The sequence below is a fragment of the Dermacentor silvarum genome, chromosome 5 (assembly GCF_013339745.2).
Source record: "Dermacentor silvarum isolate Dsil-2018 chromosome 5, BIME_Dsil_1.4, whole genome shotgun sequence".
Taxonomy (NCBI): Eukaryota; Metazoa; Arthropoda; class Arachnida; order Ixodida; family Ixodidae; genus Dermacentor; species Dermacentor silvarum.
In genome coordinates this window covers 187,787,889-187,803,573 of record NC_051158.1, presented here as the reverse complement: position 1 = coordinate 187,803,573, position 15,685 = coordinate 187,787,889, and the positions used below count along the sequence as shown (strand labels likewise).

General features: G+C 48.6%; 1 protein-coding gene across 1 annotated transcript; it reads left to right on the top strand.

Annotated features, from left to right (window-relative positions):
- The first annotated feature begins 562 nt into the window (after positions 1-562).
- LOC119454651 (uncharacterized) lies at positions 563-4,367 on the top strand. The gene is made up of 3 exons (XM_037716524.1): positions 563-1,571; positions 1,744-2,043; positions 4,246-4,367. Exons 1-3 carry the CDS (start codon positions 563-565, stop codon positions 4,365-4,367), a joined length of 1,431 nt encoding a protein of 476 aa, XP_037572452.1.
- Positions 4,368-15,685: the final 11,318 nt, after the last annotated feature.

The following is a 15,685-nucleotide window of genomic DNA, read 5'->3' as shown; positions in this document are numbered from 1 at the left end:
CAATGTGCTGCGCAGGGTGCGCTCATGTTGCCATGCGCGTCTTTATCTCGGCATTTCTTTTTGCTCGCTGTTATTGCACGTTCATTGCTATCTCCGTTCACTGACTGCCATCGAGCAAACTCGGGTAAAACTCGTGCGAACGAGAAACTCGGCGCATCCTACATAGCATCCCTGTTCCCGTATGTATGATCGCTCAACTCAGCAGCTTGTACATTATAAACGGCTGCTTTCAGTTATCCGGTGCACTATCATAACGATCACATTGAAACAAATAAAGGAACAGCATGCTTCACATATGTATCATATCTGATGAAAGCGCATGGCGCTATCTACATGCACGATTGCCACGTGCTTATACCTACCCCTCATTGTTACTAACCCTTTCCACCTTCGACTATAAATAACCACGCAGAATAAACGAGTTCGTGATTTGTTTCTTGACAACCCAGCTGTCCATTCTATTCGTTGCACACATGAGCGAAACATGGTGTCAGAAGTGGGATGAAAGGCTGCCAGCTCAAGCGAATGGTTCCTGGGATAGGTGAACGTGTGAAGCAACGATATGGAGCACCTGAGGCAACCTGAGCCGCTACGTTTGACAGCGGATGGCGGAAGGAACTGGAAGCGGTTTCGTCAGCAGTTCGAGTTTCTTCTGGAAGCGACGGTATGCAAAGCCAATCCGAGGTCGGAAGCGACGAAGACGGCCCTGCTCCTCAGCGTGGCGGGGGAGGAAGCCTTGGACGTTTTCAACAATTTTGTGTTCAGCGGAGAAGAGAACAAGGAAGACTACAACACCGTGTTTGCCAAGTTCGAAGAATACTGCACGGAGCAACAGAATGAAATCCACGAGCGCTACGTTTTCCGTTCCCGTAGTCAAGGTGAGGCGGAGCCTTTTGAACAGTTTCTACGCGAGTTGAAAAAACAAGCGCAGCACTGCAACTTTGGGACCATGGTAGACGACATGGTACGAGACCAAATTGTCTTTGGAACAAACTCGCCAAGGCTTCGAGAAAAGATGCTCAGGGACAAAAACCTGACCTTGGAAAAGGTTGTCATCCTATGCAAGGCGGCTGAAACATCAACTCGTCAAAACGAATTCTGGCAGAAAACAAAGGAAGAACTCGATATGAACGCTGTCACAGCCAGCAAGAGCACTCCTAGAGGGTCCAGGCACGACCTAAAATGCAACCGCTGCAACCGAAGGCATGCCGTGAGACGCTGCCCAGCTTACGGCAAAGTCTGTTACTCGTGTAATGGGCGAAACCACTTCGCGTCCTGTTGCAGCGAGAAGGAGCGCGTATACGAAGTGCAGCATCAGAACGACGAATTCGACATACTGAATGTCACCAGCAGCAGCGCAGGCAGAGAACGAGACTGGCGTGTGAACGCATGCATTGACGTCAAGTACGTCACCTTCAAGGTGGACGCAGGATCGCAGGCAAACATTTCGCCACTTTCAGTGTTTCGTAAGCTCAAGATGACCAGTCTGATGCCCAGTTGCGCCGTTCTGAGATCCTACGGTGGCAACATGATCAAGCATATCGGGAAGTTTTCAACGCCCGTCAAGATTGGTGACCGCGAGGCGTGCGTAACTTTTTTTGTGGTAAAAAAAGGACCACAGCGCTATCTTAGGCTTGGAAACCAGCGAGAAGCTAGGAATCGTACAGCGCGCTGTTGACAGTGTGACGACGAGCAACACCGAAGCAATTGTGAAGGAGTTCCCACGTCTTTTCCATGGAACAGGGCGCGCCCCGCGTGAATACACGATTGCGCTGCACAAGGATGCCGTGCCAGTCGTCCAGCCAGCTAGAAGAGTGCCCCTGTCCCTGCGAGAGCCTCTCCGTACTGAACTTGACAGAATGGAAAAGGAAGGCATCATCCAGAAGGTCAGCAGCCCCACAGATTGTGTAAGCCCCCTTGTCATTGTACTAAAGAAAGACGGAAAATTGCGAGTCTGCATGGACCCAAGACGCATCAACGAAAACATCAAGAGGGAGCACTACCAAATGCCGCGCAGAGAGGATATTGAGGAAGACCTAGCAGGTGCCAAGTTTTTTTCGCGTCTCGGCGAAAATGCGGGATTTCATCAAATCGCATTAGATGAACAATCATCGAAGATATGCACATTCGCGACGCCCTTCGGCCGGTATCGCTTTCTTCGACTACCGTTTGGCATAGCTTCAGCTAGCGAAGTGTTTCAAAAAGCCCTTAACGAGGTTTTTGATGGCCTTCCCGGTGTACGCGTGTACGTAGACGATGTGTTAATCTGGGGAGGGACCACAGCCGAACACGATGAGAGGCTGCGCAGAGCATTATAGAAGCAGCTGAAAAAGCAGGCCTTACCTTCAATGCATCCAAGTGTCGCTTTGGCCTACAAGAAGTCCTGTTCCTGGGTGACATCACCAGCCACAAGGGCATTAGGCCGAATCCTGATCTCGTTGACGGTCTGCTAAAAATGCCAAAACATCAGGACAAATTGGCGGTACAAAGGCTACTGGGAGTCGTTAACTACTTCAGCAAGTACCTCCCGTCACTGTCGCAGCGTACGTCTACTTTACGTTCATTCATAAAACAAGGTGTCATGTTTGATTGGACACCAACCCACGAGAAGGAATGGCAGGCTTTATGTCGGGATTTAAGTAATGCGCCATTGCTTGCTATATTTGATCCGAGTCTGGAGACAAAAGTAACTGCAGATGCCTCTCAAAGTGGTGTTGGTGCGGCGCTCCTGCAACGTCATAGGGACTGCTGGCGCAAAGATATTCGGAGCAAAGAATCGGAGCAAAGATATTCAGATTTAAAAAGAGGCTTTGGCTTTAGCTTTCGGTTGCGAAAAGTTCAATCATTTTGTTTATGGCCGCCCCCTCATCCTCGAGAGTGATCACAGTCCCCTGATAAACATATCAAAGAAGGGCATAAGTGATATGCCCCCCAGAGTGCAACAATTTTTCTTGAGATTGCTGAAATATGATTACACGCTGACATTTATTCCTGGCAAACAGATGGCCCTTGCTGATATGTTGTCCCGATCACCTGTTCCTGGACTCAAGGCAGCTGCAGGCAAAAGTGACGTCGAGATCCATGTCGTCACTGTCGTATCGGCACTCGTAAGTGAAACGACAGCTACAAAACTTGCACAGGAAACGGCTCTCGATCCGCATCTTGGCACTGTGTTAAGAAAGCTTGCGAAGGCAGAACCTGTCGAAGGCCCCCTGAAACCAGTGGCCGCCGAGCTGTCTGTAGTAAACGGCATATTACTGAAAGGGACGAAAGTAGTCATACCGAGAAGCATGCGCGGCGACATGTTGAAACGGATCCACGCAGGCCATCTGGGCCAGGTTAAGTGCAAAGCTAGAGCAAGGCAAATGGTCTATTGGCCGAACATAAACTCGGACATTCAGCCCTTGATTGGAAGATGTCCAACCTGCAAGACATATGCTTATAAGCAGCCATCGGAGCCTTTAATCATGCAACCGACGCCTACTCAGCCATGGTAACGTATCGATGTCGATCTCTTTCAGTACTCAGGAAGGGATTATTTGTGTGCATACGACTCGATGCCCAATTTCCCCGAGGTAGCGCTACTGCCCGAGACAACAGCCAGCGCTGTTATCGAGAGACTGAGTGAACTATTCTCAAGGTACAGCATCCCAGCCGAGGTTTGTACAGACAACGGCCCACAGTTTAGCAGCCAAGAGTTTATTTTTGCCAAGCGTTACGACTTCAAACATGTGACATCAAGCCCGCAGTATCCTCAATCAAACGGGCTCGCAGAGAAGGGTGTACAGGTGGTGAAACGTATTCTAAAGAAAACAAAAGCTGCAGGAGAGTGTTTTTGGCTGGGCTTGTTAAATTACAGGGCGAGTCCTGTTGAAGATGGCCGGTCTCCTGGGGATCTACTGTAAGGAAGGCGGCTGCGCACACAATTGCCGGACTTCAATCCAATGTCGGCGACTCTCGTCAAGAAACACCGGCAAAGTAGTCGTCATAGGCGCACCTTACCTGGCCTCAGCAACAATAACGCGGTACGCTTGAATGGAACATCATGGGCCAGGAAAGCCAAGGTGGTCGGATCGGCCGGCCCACGATCCTTCTATGTGCGCACAGAGAACAATACTGTGCTGAGGCACAACCGTCGGCATCTTCTGGCGACGAAGGAACCATATCAAGTTGGCTCATCAGACGACGATGAGATGACCGATAACCAGACCCCATTTCAAGGTGTGGCGTCATCTACCCCTGCAGCTTCGCCCGTGGCAGCTCAACAGTCGTCGCCTCAACCATTGCGACGCAGCCGACGACAGACCCGGCAGCGAGAGCGTCTGGGTTATGACCAGCAGTTCCAGCAGACGAGCCAGCGGTATTAATGTCGTCATGTTATTACTGTTTGGAAGGAGGATGTATCATATCTGATGAAAGCGGATGGTGCTATCTACATGCACGATTGCCACGTGCTTATACCAACCCCTCACTGTTACTAACCCTTTCCACCTTCGACTATAAATAACGACGCAGAATAAACGAGTTCGTGATTTGTTTCTTGACAACCCAGCTGTCCATTCTGTTCGTTGCACACATGAACGAAACAACATACACGTAGAGATATGCAGATGTGTTGCGCTCGTTGAAGAAGATAAGGGTAGTACCACATGGGGCACTCAGTTTTAATTATTGGGTTGCAAACGTGGTGAGACTGTCAAAAATGTTTTCCTTGTCTGAATCAAGTGCAGGCTGCCCCAAAACGGGACGTTTATATTGAATGACAGCTAGGAACTCGTTAAGCAGGACTTATTAAAATCCATGCGCTAATTCTCTCAGGAATTGCGCCTTTGCGCAACAGCGTGTTGCGGCAGCACAATCATTCGGAATAACAGTCCTCACTTGCATCGGTCACTCACCTTTGAGACTTCAACTGTGCTGTTGTGCGTTACATTCGAACGGAAACGACTATTGGCGTCGTACAGTATATCAGCAACACTTGCATATATATATATATATATATATATATATATATATATATATATATATATATATATATATATATATATATATATATATATATATATATATATAAAGACGGTTTCGCCTGCTATGATTGTTATTTCTGCGAATGAGTGTTTTATGTGCAGTATTCACTGCATGTGTGACTGCAAAAACGTGTGCTTATTCCGGTCGGGAGTTCCCGCTTTTTCAATTCCTGCATTTAGAATATTTGTTATTAATGTTACAGCGTTAAGGGCCCCGTGTCGCAAAAAATCCGGAGTCGGCAACCGGCGTGCGTTGCCGGTGGCGGAGAAGATCCCCAACCACCCCGACCTCGCAGGCCGTTCACATGGTGCAAGGTTTTGGTGAACGAAAAACGAATTTATCACAGTGAAATCCATCGGGAAAATGGTAAAGTACGACTTTATCATTCGGCGTCGGATTCGCCGTCGGACTGTTTACCAATCGGCGCCGGATTGTAATTTGAATGTACGAGAAAACCTAATTCTGCTACGAGGAAACTCAAACACAAACCTCTTTTGCAGCATTTATACCAGACGTACAGCAGCGCGTTGCGATGCGAACGGGTCCCGATAACGCTATTGCGTTCTACTCTTCGCCTAAGAGTCCTCCAATTTTTTCCCCTTACATATATATCGTGAATATATATGTTTATGCACCCTTTGATTTAATTACCTAGAAATACATGGGTCATTCTTCGCGTCATGTAGTTAATACACCTAGTTTATTTCACTCTAATATTGTTTTCTTCGATCATTGTCCCTGATCAATAACCACTAACAAGAAGCGCGCGTAAAATGACACGATATCAATAATAAAGTTTTCTCACATAGCTTCATGTTGCAGAGATACCAGTTACTTTTAGAAGACAGTGGTAAAAACAGCAGTTCACCTTGCTAAAGCTACATTTGGTACCGCCCGTCGATCAAGAGTCGTGGGCGCACCAAAGCCACTAAAACATTAAAAATATGTACTGCACAGACGTTCTGCAAGAAAAACTGGGTGTCCGCCAGCGTCCGCGTAGCGAACGCGCGCTCGCTAGCAGACGACGCACTTGACAACGACAGTAAAATTCAAGACGTTGTCTTGTATAATCCATGCCATAAATATATATGTTTGGCAAAATGGCGTCAACATAAATTTGCAGTTGAAATAAAGCACTACCTTAAGAGCCTACTATGCGCAATCGGCCTAGGCGCCCGCAGCGGAAGTACAGGGTCGTCCACTCTTGGGGTAAACAAGGCTCAGCGTGGCCGCATAGGGTGCCTCGATGCCAGCGCCGCCGTTCAGGGTGGTGCCAACCTTTGACCGCCCCCGCGCCGCCGCTTTCTCGCTGCTACGCCATATTGTGTCACAGTGAGCCGTTGCGATTGCTTGGTGCCGGTGCTGAGTTCGAGGCACAGTGCGCGCGGATGCTTCGCGGACGCTTCTACTTGCTAGACAGTGTTCAGCCGCATGACTGACAAGATATCAAGTGCATCGTGTCGACATGACGGGCTGTTGTGTTCCCAAGTGCGCCGGATCGACGCGTAAAGGACTGCGTTGTTTTCGCTTCCCCCGGGACCCAGAGCGACGGAAGAGATGGGAAGCCCAAGTAAAGCGCGATCACTGGAAGGCAACGGGTACCTCCTGCATTTGCGAGGTAAGTGTCAAGAATGTTTAGACTACCGCACCGTGTTTTTCATTTAAATAAGAAAGTATTCTCTGATCCTCGCTCACGTACCTACGTTCGCTCACGAACTAAGTAAGCACTGCACCGATGCTGTCTGAGTAGCGTATGGTTTGCGAGCGCGCGTCGCATAGGCTTTTTTTGTTTTGATGGGCGCAGTCTGTACCCTTATTTTAAGGACTGACGAAGATGCTTAGCCGCGAAATAGTCTTACATTAGCTACGAATCGTCACGTAAGCCACCTATTTTCCTTTTTCACGGGAAGCACACATCGTGTGTGTCTCTTGTTTCTTTTTTTTTTCAGTACTGGTTATTTGGGACTAAAGAACGCAGTGCTTCGTCTGGGGAGAGCGGCTGTTTTGTACGTGGTAAGCGAAACATTGTGATTTTCTCTGATTTCTCAGGAGATATCTTGCGGACCTCAGGGTGTTACGTTACATAGCTGATTTTTTAGACTTGTACATATTTGTAGCGTGGTGATCGTAAGCCGATGGTCATTCGTGCTCATTCCCGATCGTAGTGGGTACTGTGACGGTCTTTAAATGCCTGTGCACGGTATGCCCAGGTGTAGTAGAGTTAAGGGGCATCATGGGACCAAAATGTTTCGGCGCTTTCTGGCATGGTGTCTGTTGTAGCCTGTGCATTTCTTCGAAACGTGTGAAGCGAGGTAATACAGCATTGCTTCTGCTAAAATTTATTTTTAAGCACTGTAATGGGTTCTCTGTATTTACAAGGCAACTTTTCATATCAATAATCACTTTTGTTGTTTTACCTGTACTTAGAAACCCTTTGAAGAGGACCAGTACGAGGGAAATCGACAGGATGGGCACCGTCTGTTAAAGTCAACAGCCCTACATCATCATGGACTATATTTTCGAAGTGAAAACATTGCTAATCTGTATTTGACTGTCTTAGTTTCATTTACGGTTTTTGTACGTGATATGTACGCAGTGTTGTTTATTTTTTCAATGTAGTTATCAGTGTTCTAATAGTTATTTATGAAATGTTCTGTACTCGCCATCGATGTGTTCGGCTGATGCGACGTATTCGATGGTAGCTGATGTATGTATTCTGGCTGGATATCTGGCTAGATATCTTGATTAATATTACCCGCGGTTGCGTTTTCTGGTTTGCATTCTTGTTTTCGATTTATATTGTGTGTAATAAGGTTGATGTACTCACTTGAACCCCCCCCCCCCCCTCCTCTCTATCCCGAATTGTGTGTCGAGCCTACCTTGCGAATAAATTTTTTTATCTGGTCTTTCAACATAACCTTCAGGCGCCACACAGTACATATAATTTTTCATGTACATATCTCTTTCATGATTGATTGTACTAGACATTATAAGTAAATGTATTTTGTGCATCGTTTGATTTCTTGTGTGTACTACGCAAAATTGACACAGACAAGTTACGTTACATTTTTCTCTACAGCACTAACTAAAGCTTATTTTCACATCGCAGTTATTTTTACACCAGCTTAATCCTGTCAGCACACAGTTTTGTGGGCGAAAAAAGCAAAAATTGCGCGTAGATATCGTCAAATAATTGCAACGAACGTGAAGAGCACGCGCAACGCAAGGGAAACTAACCGCCGTGCGCGAGTGGCTGGCTACGGTAAAGGAGGCGTGACGTGTAAACCAAAATACAACAGCGAAAAAGAAAAACTTCCACACACTGGGGGTCGCAAACCTTATATACCAAGCATCGAAGCGCAAAAAAAAAAATAGTGCGTATTTCAAACATACACACGGCATGTTGAATGTAAATTGAATAAGGCAACTTGGAGCATGTTCCCGGCGCCATACATTTACGTCTTCGACCTTCGACGAGTTAACGGCTATTGGTTATAAAGATATGCAGATGGGACACCGATAAAAAAATCCTCGTCAAGGCAAAGCACTTGGAAGCGCGCCGCGAGTAACACTTTATGAATGCAAGCGTAGCTGAGTCTCAGCTCGTGTGACACAATATGGCGGCGCCAGCGGGGTTGTCTCCACCCTGGACGGCGGCGCTGGGCATCGAGGCACCCTATGGCCGCACTAGAGTGTACTAGAATATGGTCGAGTGGGACGAGCGGCTGGGGCGGCGCATGCTTTGCAGTGAGGCGCCCGACGTGGAAAAATACTGTGGCGGCGCTGCGATCGAACTGGATTGGGCCGCATCAAGGTCGCGCCGTTGGAAACTGCTGGCGATACTGCTCGGCAGGGTCAATCGCACTACTTCGCGCGCTGGTATTTGCGTTCAGACCTCTCAAATGGTGTTCATAATCGAATATGACATGTATATATGTCTTAAGAACAAATGCTTTTCTTTCTCTTCATTTTATTTTTTAATGCCGCTCGGTGATTGCCCGTGCATTGCGGCCGCAGTGTCGGCTTTCATTCTACTATGTTATTGTACGGTTCCCTTTGGAGAACAAATATTTTTCTCGTTCTTCATGCAGCATGTATCTCTCGTGTGTATTGTTCCGCATATAGTTTTCCATCAGTAGGTCTTGCGGAACGCAAACGGAGAAACATATGTAACCTTCCTGCTTGCCGCATCAAACAAGTAAAGCATATCTGCCCCATCCGGCACCTCGTACTCAGATTTCTTTCTTCTTTTGGGGTTTTTTACGTGCCAAAACCAGTTCTGATTATAAGGCACGCCGTAGTGCAGGGCTCCGGATTAATTTTGACCACCTGGGGTTCATTAACGTCCACTACAACGCAAGCAAACGGGCTTCTTGCATTTCGCCTCCATCGAAATGCGGCCGCCGCGGCCGGGATTCGATTCCGCGAACTCGTCCTCAGCAGCGCAACGCCTTAGCTAACTGAGCCCCCGCGGCGGGTACTCAGATTTACGGGAAGCATTGTTATTGAAAAAAAAAAAAAACTGCAGCGCAACATTCTATTCAAGTTTCCGCCTTACTCGCGTAACAGAATGCGGAGTAATGGGTACGGGGTCATTTATCGCGGTCGGTGTCATTCTGGAAATTCATTTCAAGTGGATGCGTTTTGCAACCTCACCGGCTACAATTCGTAAATTGCAATATGTGTCGTAAAGTAATTAACTAAGAAGTTTGTTAATCAATTTTGTTAATAAGTTGAATAGGTGTTTCGATTCTCGTGCTACTAATGTCCGCCTCTTCGAATAACCCAGCTCATCAATGAGAATTGTGCTAACTGCCACAGGAGATTTTTAAAAATCCCCTAAACCTTAATTTCGAACACCCGGTATAGTGGATATACGGTGTGCGCTGCTAAACTGGAGCTCGCGGGTTCAATCCGTCGCGGAATTCGATGGGAACAAATGGAAAACACTCGTGTACTTCTATTTAGGTGCACGTTAAAAAGCCCCAGGTGGGGAAATCTAAACCGGGTGCCTCATACTCATATCGTGGTTTTGCCACGTAAAACCCACGAATTTGTTTGAACTAAAAAAAAAAAGACAGCTGGCTGCGTTCTTCGTCTTTTTGCTAGGAGTGTAAACAAAATAAATTATTCTCGAGTCTGATTTCCGAGAAAAACATGTTACGTTTATCCTATATTTCATACATAAACGTAATGCCATTCCCAAATGTCTGTCCGCTCAACTAAGCAGCTTGTAAATTATAAACGGCTGCTTTCAGTTATTCGACGCACTATCATAACGACAATAATGAAGCAATTAGAGAAACGGCATGCCTCACATACACGTACAGATATGTGTAGATCTGCTGCGTTCGTTCAAGAAGATAAGTGTGGTACCACATGGGGCACCCAGTTTTAATGGGTTGCAAAGATGGTGAGACTGTCAAAAAGAAGTTTTCCTTGCCTGAATCAAGTTAGCAGATTTACAGGCTGCCCCAAAACGGGGCATTTATATTGAATGACAGCTTATTACACTTATTAGCAGGGCTTATTAGCAGCTTATTAGCCGGACTTATTAACACCCCTGCGTTAATTTTCTCAGGAACTGCGCCTCTGCGCAACAGCCACAACTCTCCGGCAGCACAATCATTCGGATTAGCAGTCCGCACTTGCATCGGTCTCTCACCTTTGAGACTGCAATAGTGCGGTTATGCGTTACATTCGTACGGAAACGACTGTTCGGCGTCGTACAGCATATCAATAACAATTTCATATATATATATATATATATATATATATATATATATATATATAGTTTTAATTGCCTGCTATGAATAATATTTCTGCGAATGAGAGTTTTATGTGCAGTATTCACTAATAGGTGTGTTTCGTATGCAAACGTGCACGGTCGGGAGTTCTCACTGTACCATTTGTACCATTCTCAATGTACCCTTTGATTTAATTACGTAGAAATACATCGGTCATTCTTCGCGCCACGCAGCTAATAAACCTGGTTTATTTCACTTTATTATTGTTTTCTTCGATCATTGTTCCTGATCAATATCCACCGACAAGAAGCGCGCGTAAAATGACACGCTATCAATAATAAAATTTTCGTACGTAGCTTCATGTTGCAGAGATGCCAGTTGCTTTTAGAAGACAGTGTTAAAAACAATGGTTCACTTGACTGAAACTACCTTTGGTACCCGCCGTCAAGAGTCATGAGCGCACCAAAGCAACTAAAACATAAAAACAAATGTACTACACAGACGTTCTGCGAGAAAAACTGGGCGCCGCCAGCGTCCGCGTAGCAAACGCGCGCTCGCTAGCAGACGACGCGCTTGACAACGACAGCAAAACTGAAGACGACGCGTTGTATAATCCATGCCTCAAATATATATGTTTGGCAAGATGGTGTAAACATAAATTTGCAGTTGAAATAAAGCACTATTTTAAGAGCGTACTATGCGCAATCGGCCTCGGCGCCCGCAGCGAAAGTGCGTTGAATATGCCGCGCAGCGCGTCTCCGCCCCAATCCAGTTCGCTCGCAGCGCCCTCGCAAAATTTTTCCACACGCGGCGCCTCAGCGGGAGAGCGCCGTTCGGCCCACTCCACCATTATCTAGTACACTCTAGGCCGCACTCCGCGGAGCGCCAGTGCTTCCGGCGCGGCCGCGCATCGAAGCGAAGCGGCGCAGGCGTACACGGGCCTAGGGGAGGGGTTTCGCGTCGTCTGCTACAGCCATGGAGGAAAGGAAAAAAACTAGGAGGGAGCATCACGTGACAATCTTGAAGCCTACTCATAAAAAATTTAGAGAAATGGGGTGATGGGAAATAGGCCCTCACGTGATAGGCAAGCGGTAGATTTTACTCGGCTCGCTCCGGTGGCTTCGGTTTCGTCTGCTGCGGGAGTTTAGGAATATGCGCACATAATAGGCGTGGCAAACGCGCGTCGAGGTTAGTGAAGGAATTCGAGTGTGTGAAGCAGTTGAGTCTCGCCGCTTAATTAGCAGACAAGCGCCAAGGCTGTTGCGAACGAAGGCATCGGTTAACCGGCATTGCGCCCAAGAAACCGGGAGGACCACCTCAAGGACGACTGGTTGCGTTTCGGTGTGGTTTCAGGGAAATGAGGGAACCTTTCGCCCTGAAAACGTCTGAAGGCAACCAAGCCACCCTTCCGACGATGATTCGTTGCATTTGACGACGTCTTGTGGGAAACAATGATGCCTTTCGCCCCCGCAAAAATGTGCAGGTGATTAAGCGAGCGTACAGGGTCAGAAGTGACTGTTTTCCCACGGGAAAAAAATTCGTCCCGTCTTGTGCCCAAGGATGAACTGGCGAGCCGGAGACTCCGAACATATTTAGGGCTGTGCCGGCCCGTAGTTAAGGTAGCGCAGTCGGTAATATTGCTCTGCTGAAAGTCTTCGGCCTCTTAGCACACCGGCGAGAACTCCCGTCAGGAGTAGGCGCACCTGCGTGATGAAGTGTTGTGTGCCAGGATGCCCTAATCGAACAGAAAATCGGCGCGATGGTCTGTCCTTCCATAGCTTCTTCTTCTTTCTGGGTTTTGACGTGCCAAAACCAGTTCTGATTATGAGGCACGCCGTAGTGGAGTGCTCCGGATTAATTTTGACCACCTGGGGTTCTTTAACGTCCACTACAACGCAAGCACTCGGGCGTTTTTGCATTTAGCCTTCATCGAAATGCGGCCGCCGCGGCCGGGATTTGATCCCGTGATCTCGTGCTCAGCAGCGCAGCGCCTTAGCTGACTAAGCCACCGCGGCGGGTCCTTCCATCGGTAAGCACAATGAACGTTTCTTTTATTTATGAAAATGGAACTGCAATATTCGCTAGTGACTACGTGCTCGTGTGGATTATAACTGACGAAATAGTGGTGCAATACTATTCAATCCATATTTTTCCAACTTTGTCATAATTTCCACGAAGTGTTAAACCTTTATTTCTCCTTAAAGTACTTTTATCAGCTAGCGTACACACCTAAAAAGCCCACGACGTGAAACTATTTATTGTCGAAGAATTACATTTCCTGCTATAAAAATTATTATTGACTGAATTTTGTATGTATTTCTTCTGGCTGAAAACAATCAAACTTGCAATAAAGCTAATTAATTGAAGAAACCATCAAAGATAAGTCTTCACATAACATACTAAGTTTTGCAATAGTCGCCAAGAACAATAATTTTGTAGAGAATATTCTGGTCGTAGTAACTCGGCTTGTGAGTGCAAAGTTCAATCACTCCTCATGTTGAGGCTAAATATCATTTTCTTATTTTTCAGAAGATATGATGTTGGTTGGCATATATTAAACAACAGGTAAATGACAGTTGAGATGAAATAACGTGGTTGTACTTTAAATTACAGGAGTGAACATCATTTTCATTCATTTATTAGTAGTACCCTGAAGGCCTGGAGGCATTACAGAGGGGGCATTACATTACATTACATGTATGTGTTACAGCTATGTCTATGCTATTTTTGTGTGAAACATGCACTGCGAAGTTACTACAGCTCCATTTTCCCCGAGATTCAATTAGTTGTACGTGTGTTTTACAAGTACACTTAGATCGAACATAGTTTTCTACACAAGGGGATGCGGTGTGTAGGGAAAGCATGCACAGATCATGCCAGGCCTTTTGCATGACTCTGCAAAGGTTTTGTAAATCCATTCTACAGCAAATGTTATTGTTGGACGTTAAAAATATCTGGCGGGTTATTCTTTAACTGCAGACGCTTGCAAAGGACGATGCCACAGCAATGAGTCAACCTTAAAGTGAAGCAGCTACATCCAGGGGAACATATAACAGCATCAAGATGAGCCAATAAGTTGATGCAAAGCTGTATGCAGCCATAATGAACGTTTCCAGTTTCATCATACCTTTTTCATGACTGTGGTAGGTGTCCCCCACCATTCCTGAAGTGAAGTATGCTTTTCTTATATTCAGGCAGGTCTCTCTCAAGCCACAATGGATATGGCTGTAGGAGGGACGTGACAGCGGCTGTACTAGCCGTGCCGTCGTCCCTGATCAGAAGGGCGAAGGCGGCGAGCCGAGCGACAGGGCTGCGACGACCAGCGTGGCTGGCTTTTGGAACGACACTGCGCGTGCCGAGCTTGCGCTTCGAGCACGCGCTGCGCTTTTATTTTCTCTTTCTTTGATAGCCGGCGCTAAGGCACCGGCTGAGAGCGCCAAACAAAGCGCTCCGCGCTGCGGCGTCGGTGGGCGCTACAGGGCCCCCCGCCCAGACGGAACGTCGAAATGGCGATCCAGTGAAACCGCGTTTCGAAAGTGTGCGTGGACAGTCCAAGTCGTTAACGTGAAGGGCATCGAGTTGCCGCGCAGAGCTCAGGCGGGCGGCACTGGGAGCTCCGCAACGGACGAGGCACTCGCTGAACGGACGCTGTTGGCAGGGGCGCGTCCAGCCGGCGATAGAATCTGCACATGCGTCTTGAGGAAGGAGGAACGGGTAGGCCTTTGAGGCGAATGGCGCGTCGACGGTACCAGTGCGAGCGTTGCCGCTGGCGTATGATGGACCGCACCGCTGCATGGCGTGTAGGGTGCGCACACGAGCGATGCAGTTGAAGCCCTGGACGGGCCACGATGCTTGCATTGCATGTGGACGTGGCGCACCCTGTCGGGAGGCGACCACGATCCGACGCGTCCGGCGATGGGGTGCATCGCGAGGAAGCCACGGACCGGCAGGAAAAAGTGGGGTCAGGGCCTGCATGAGCGTCCGGTGGTTCGTTGAGGACGCCTGACGTGAGATGCAGCGGGTGTCGCTGAAGGTCGTGACCCGTGTCCGCGGTGATGGTAGCCGGCAGAGTCGGAGGCAGTGGGATCGGCGCGGTACCGAGCTCGCGCGCCGCCTCCGAGACCGGCTCAGCAGACCGCGTGGAAGGGTCGGGTGCCGTTGTTGCAGGAGCGATGGCGTTGGAGACAGACCCGATGGCTTGGGGCACGGTAGCCGGCGTTGGGTCGGCGATGTCTCCACTGTCGCCTGCCACCGTTGGGGGCGAGAAAGGCGATGACGTGGCCGGTGTCATGGTCGTGACGATACCCTCGGCGACAACATTGTGCGCGTACTCGCACGAAAGAGACCCCTGGAGAGAGCCGGAGGCCGGGGACTGTGCGGTAGCGCATCGGGTGGTCGCCGAGACGGTATCGGGGCAAGTCGAGGGAGGAAGGCTTGCCTGATGGTGGCGAACGGGCGCAGGAGCAGACGCGTCTGGTGCTGGCGGTGAGGGCGCTGGCAGAGATGACGCGCGCACCGCGCGGTCTACCTCTGGACGAGGGTGGTAGACAGCGCCGAAGAAGTCGAGCACGCGCTGCCGCAGTTCGTCGTACGGGCGCGGGCCAGGCGATGGAACGCCGAGGTGGAGCTGGAGAGCAAGCGGCAGGACGTCGAGGAGTACCGCGTGCTTGAACTCCTGGATACAGATGTGGTTAAGCCCCAGATCACTTCGAATTGGGCGAACCAGACGCCGACGTAGCTGGACGAGAACGGCGGCAGTGGCGGGTCGAACTGGGGCTCCGGCCAGTGAGCCATGGCAGCGTGTCGCTCGGGAAAAGGCGCGCTCTCCAGGGTAACCAATGTAGGAGAGACGTGACGGCGGCTGTATTAGCCGTGCCGTCGTCCCTGATCAGAAGGGCGAAGGCGGCGAG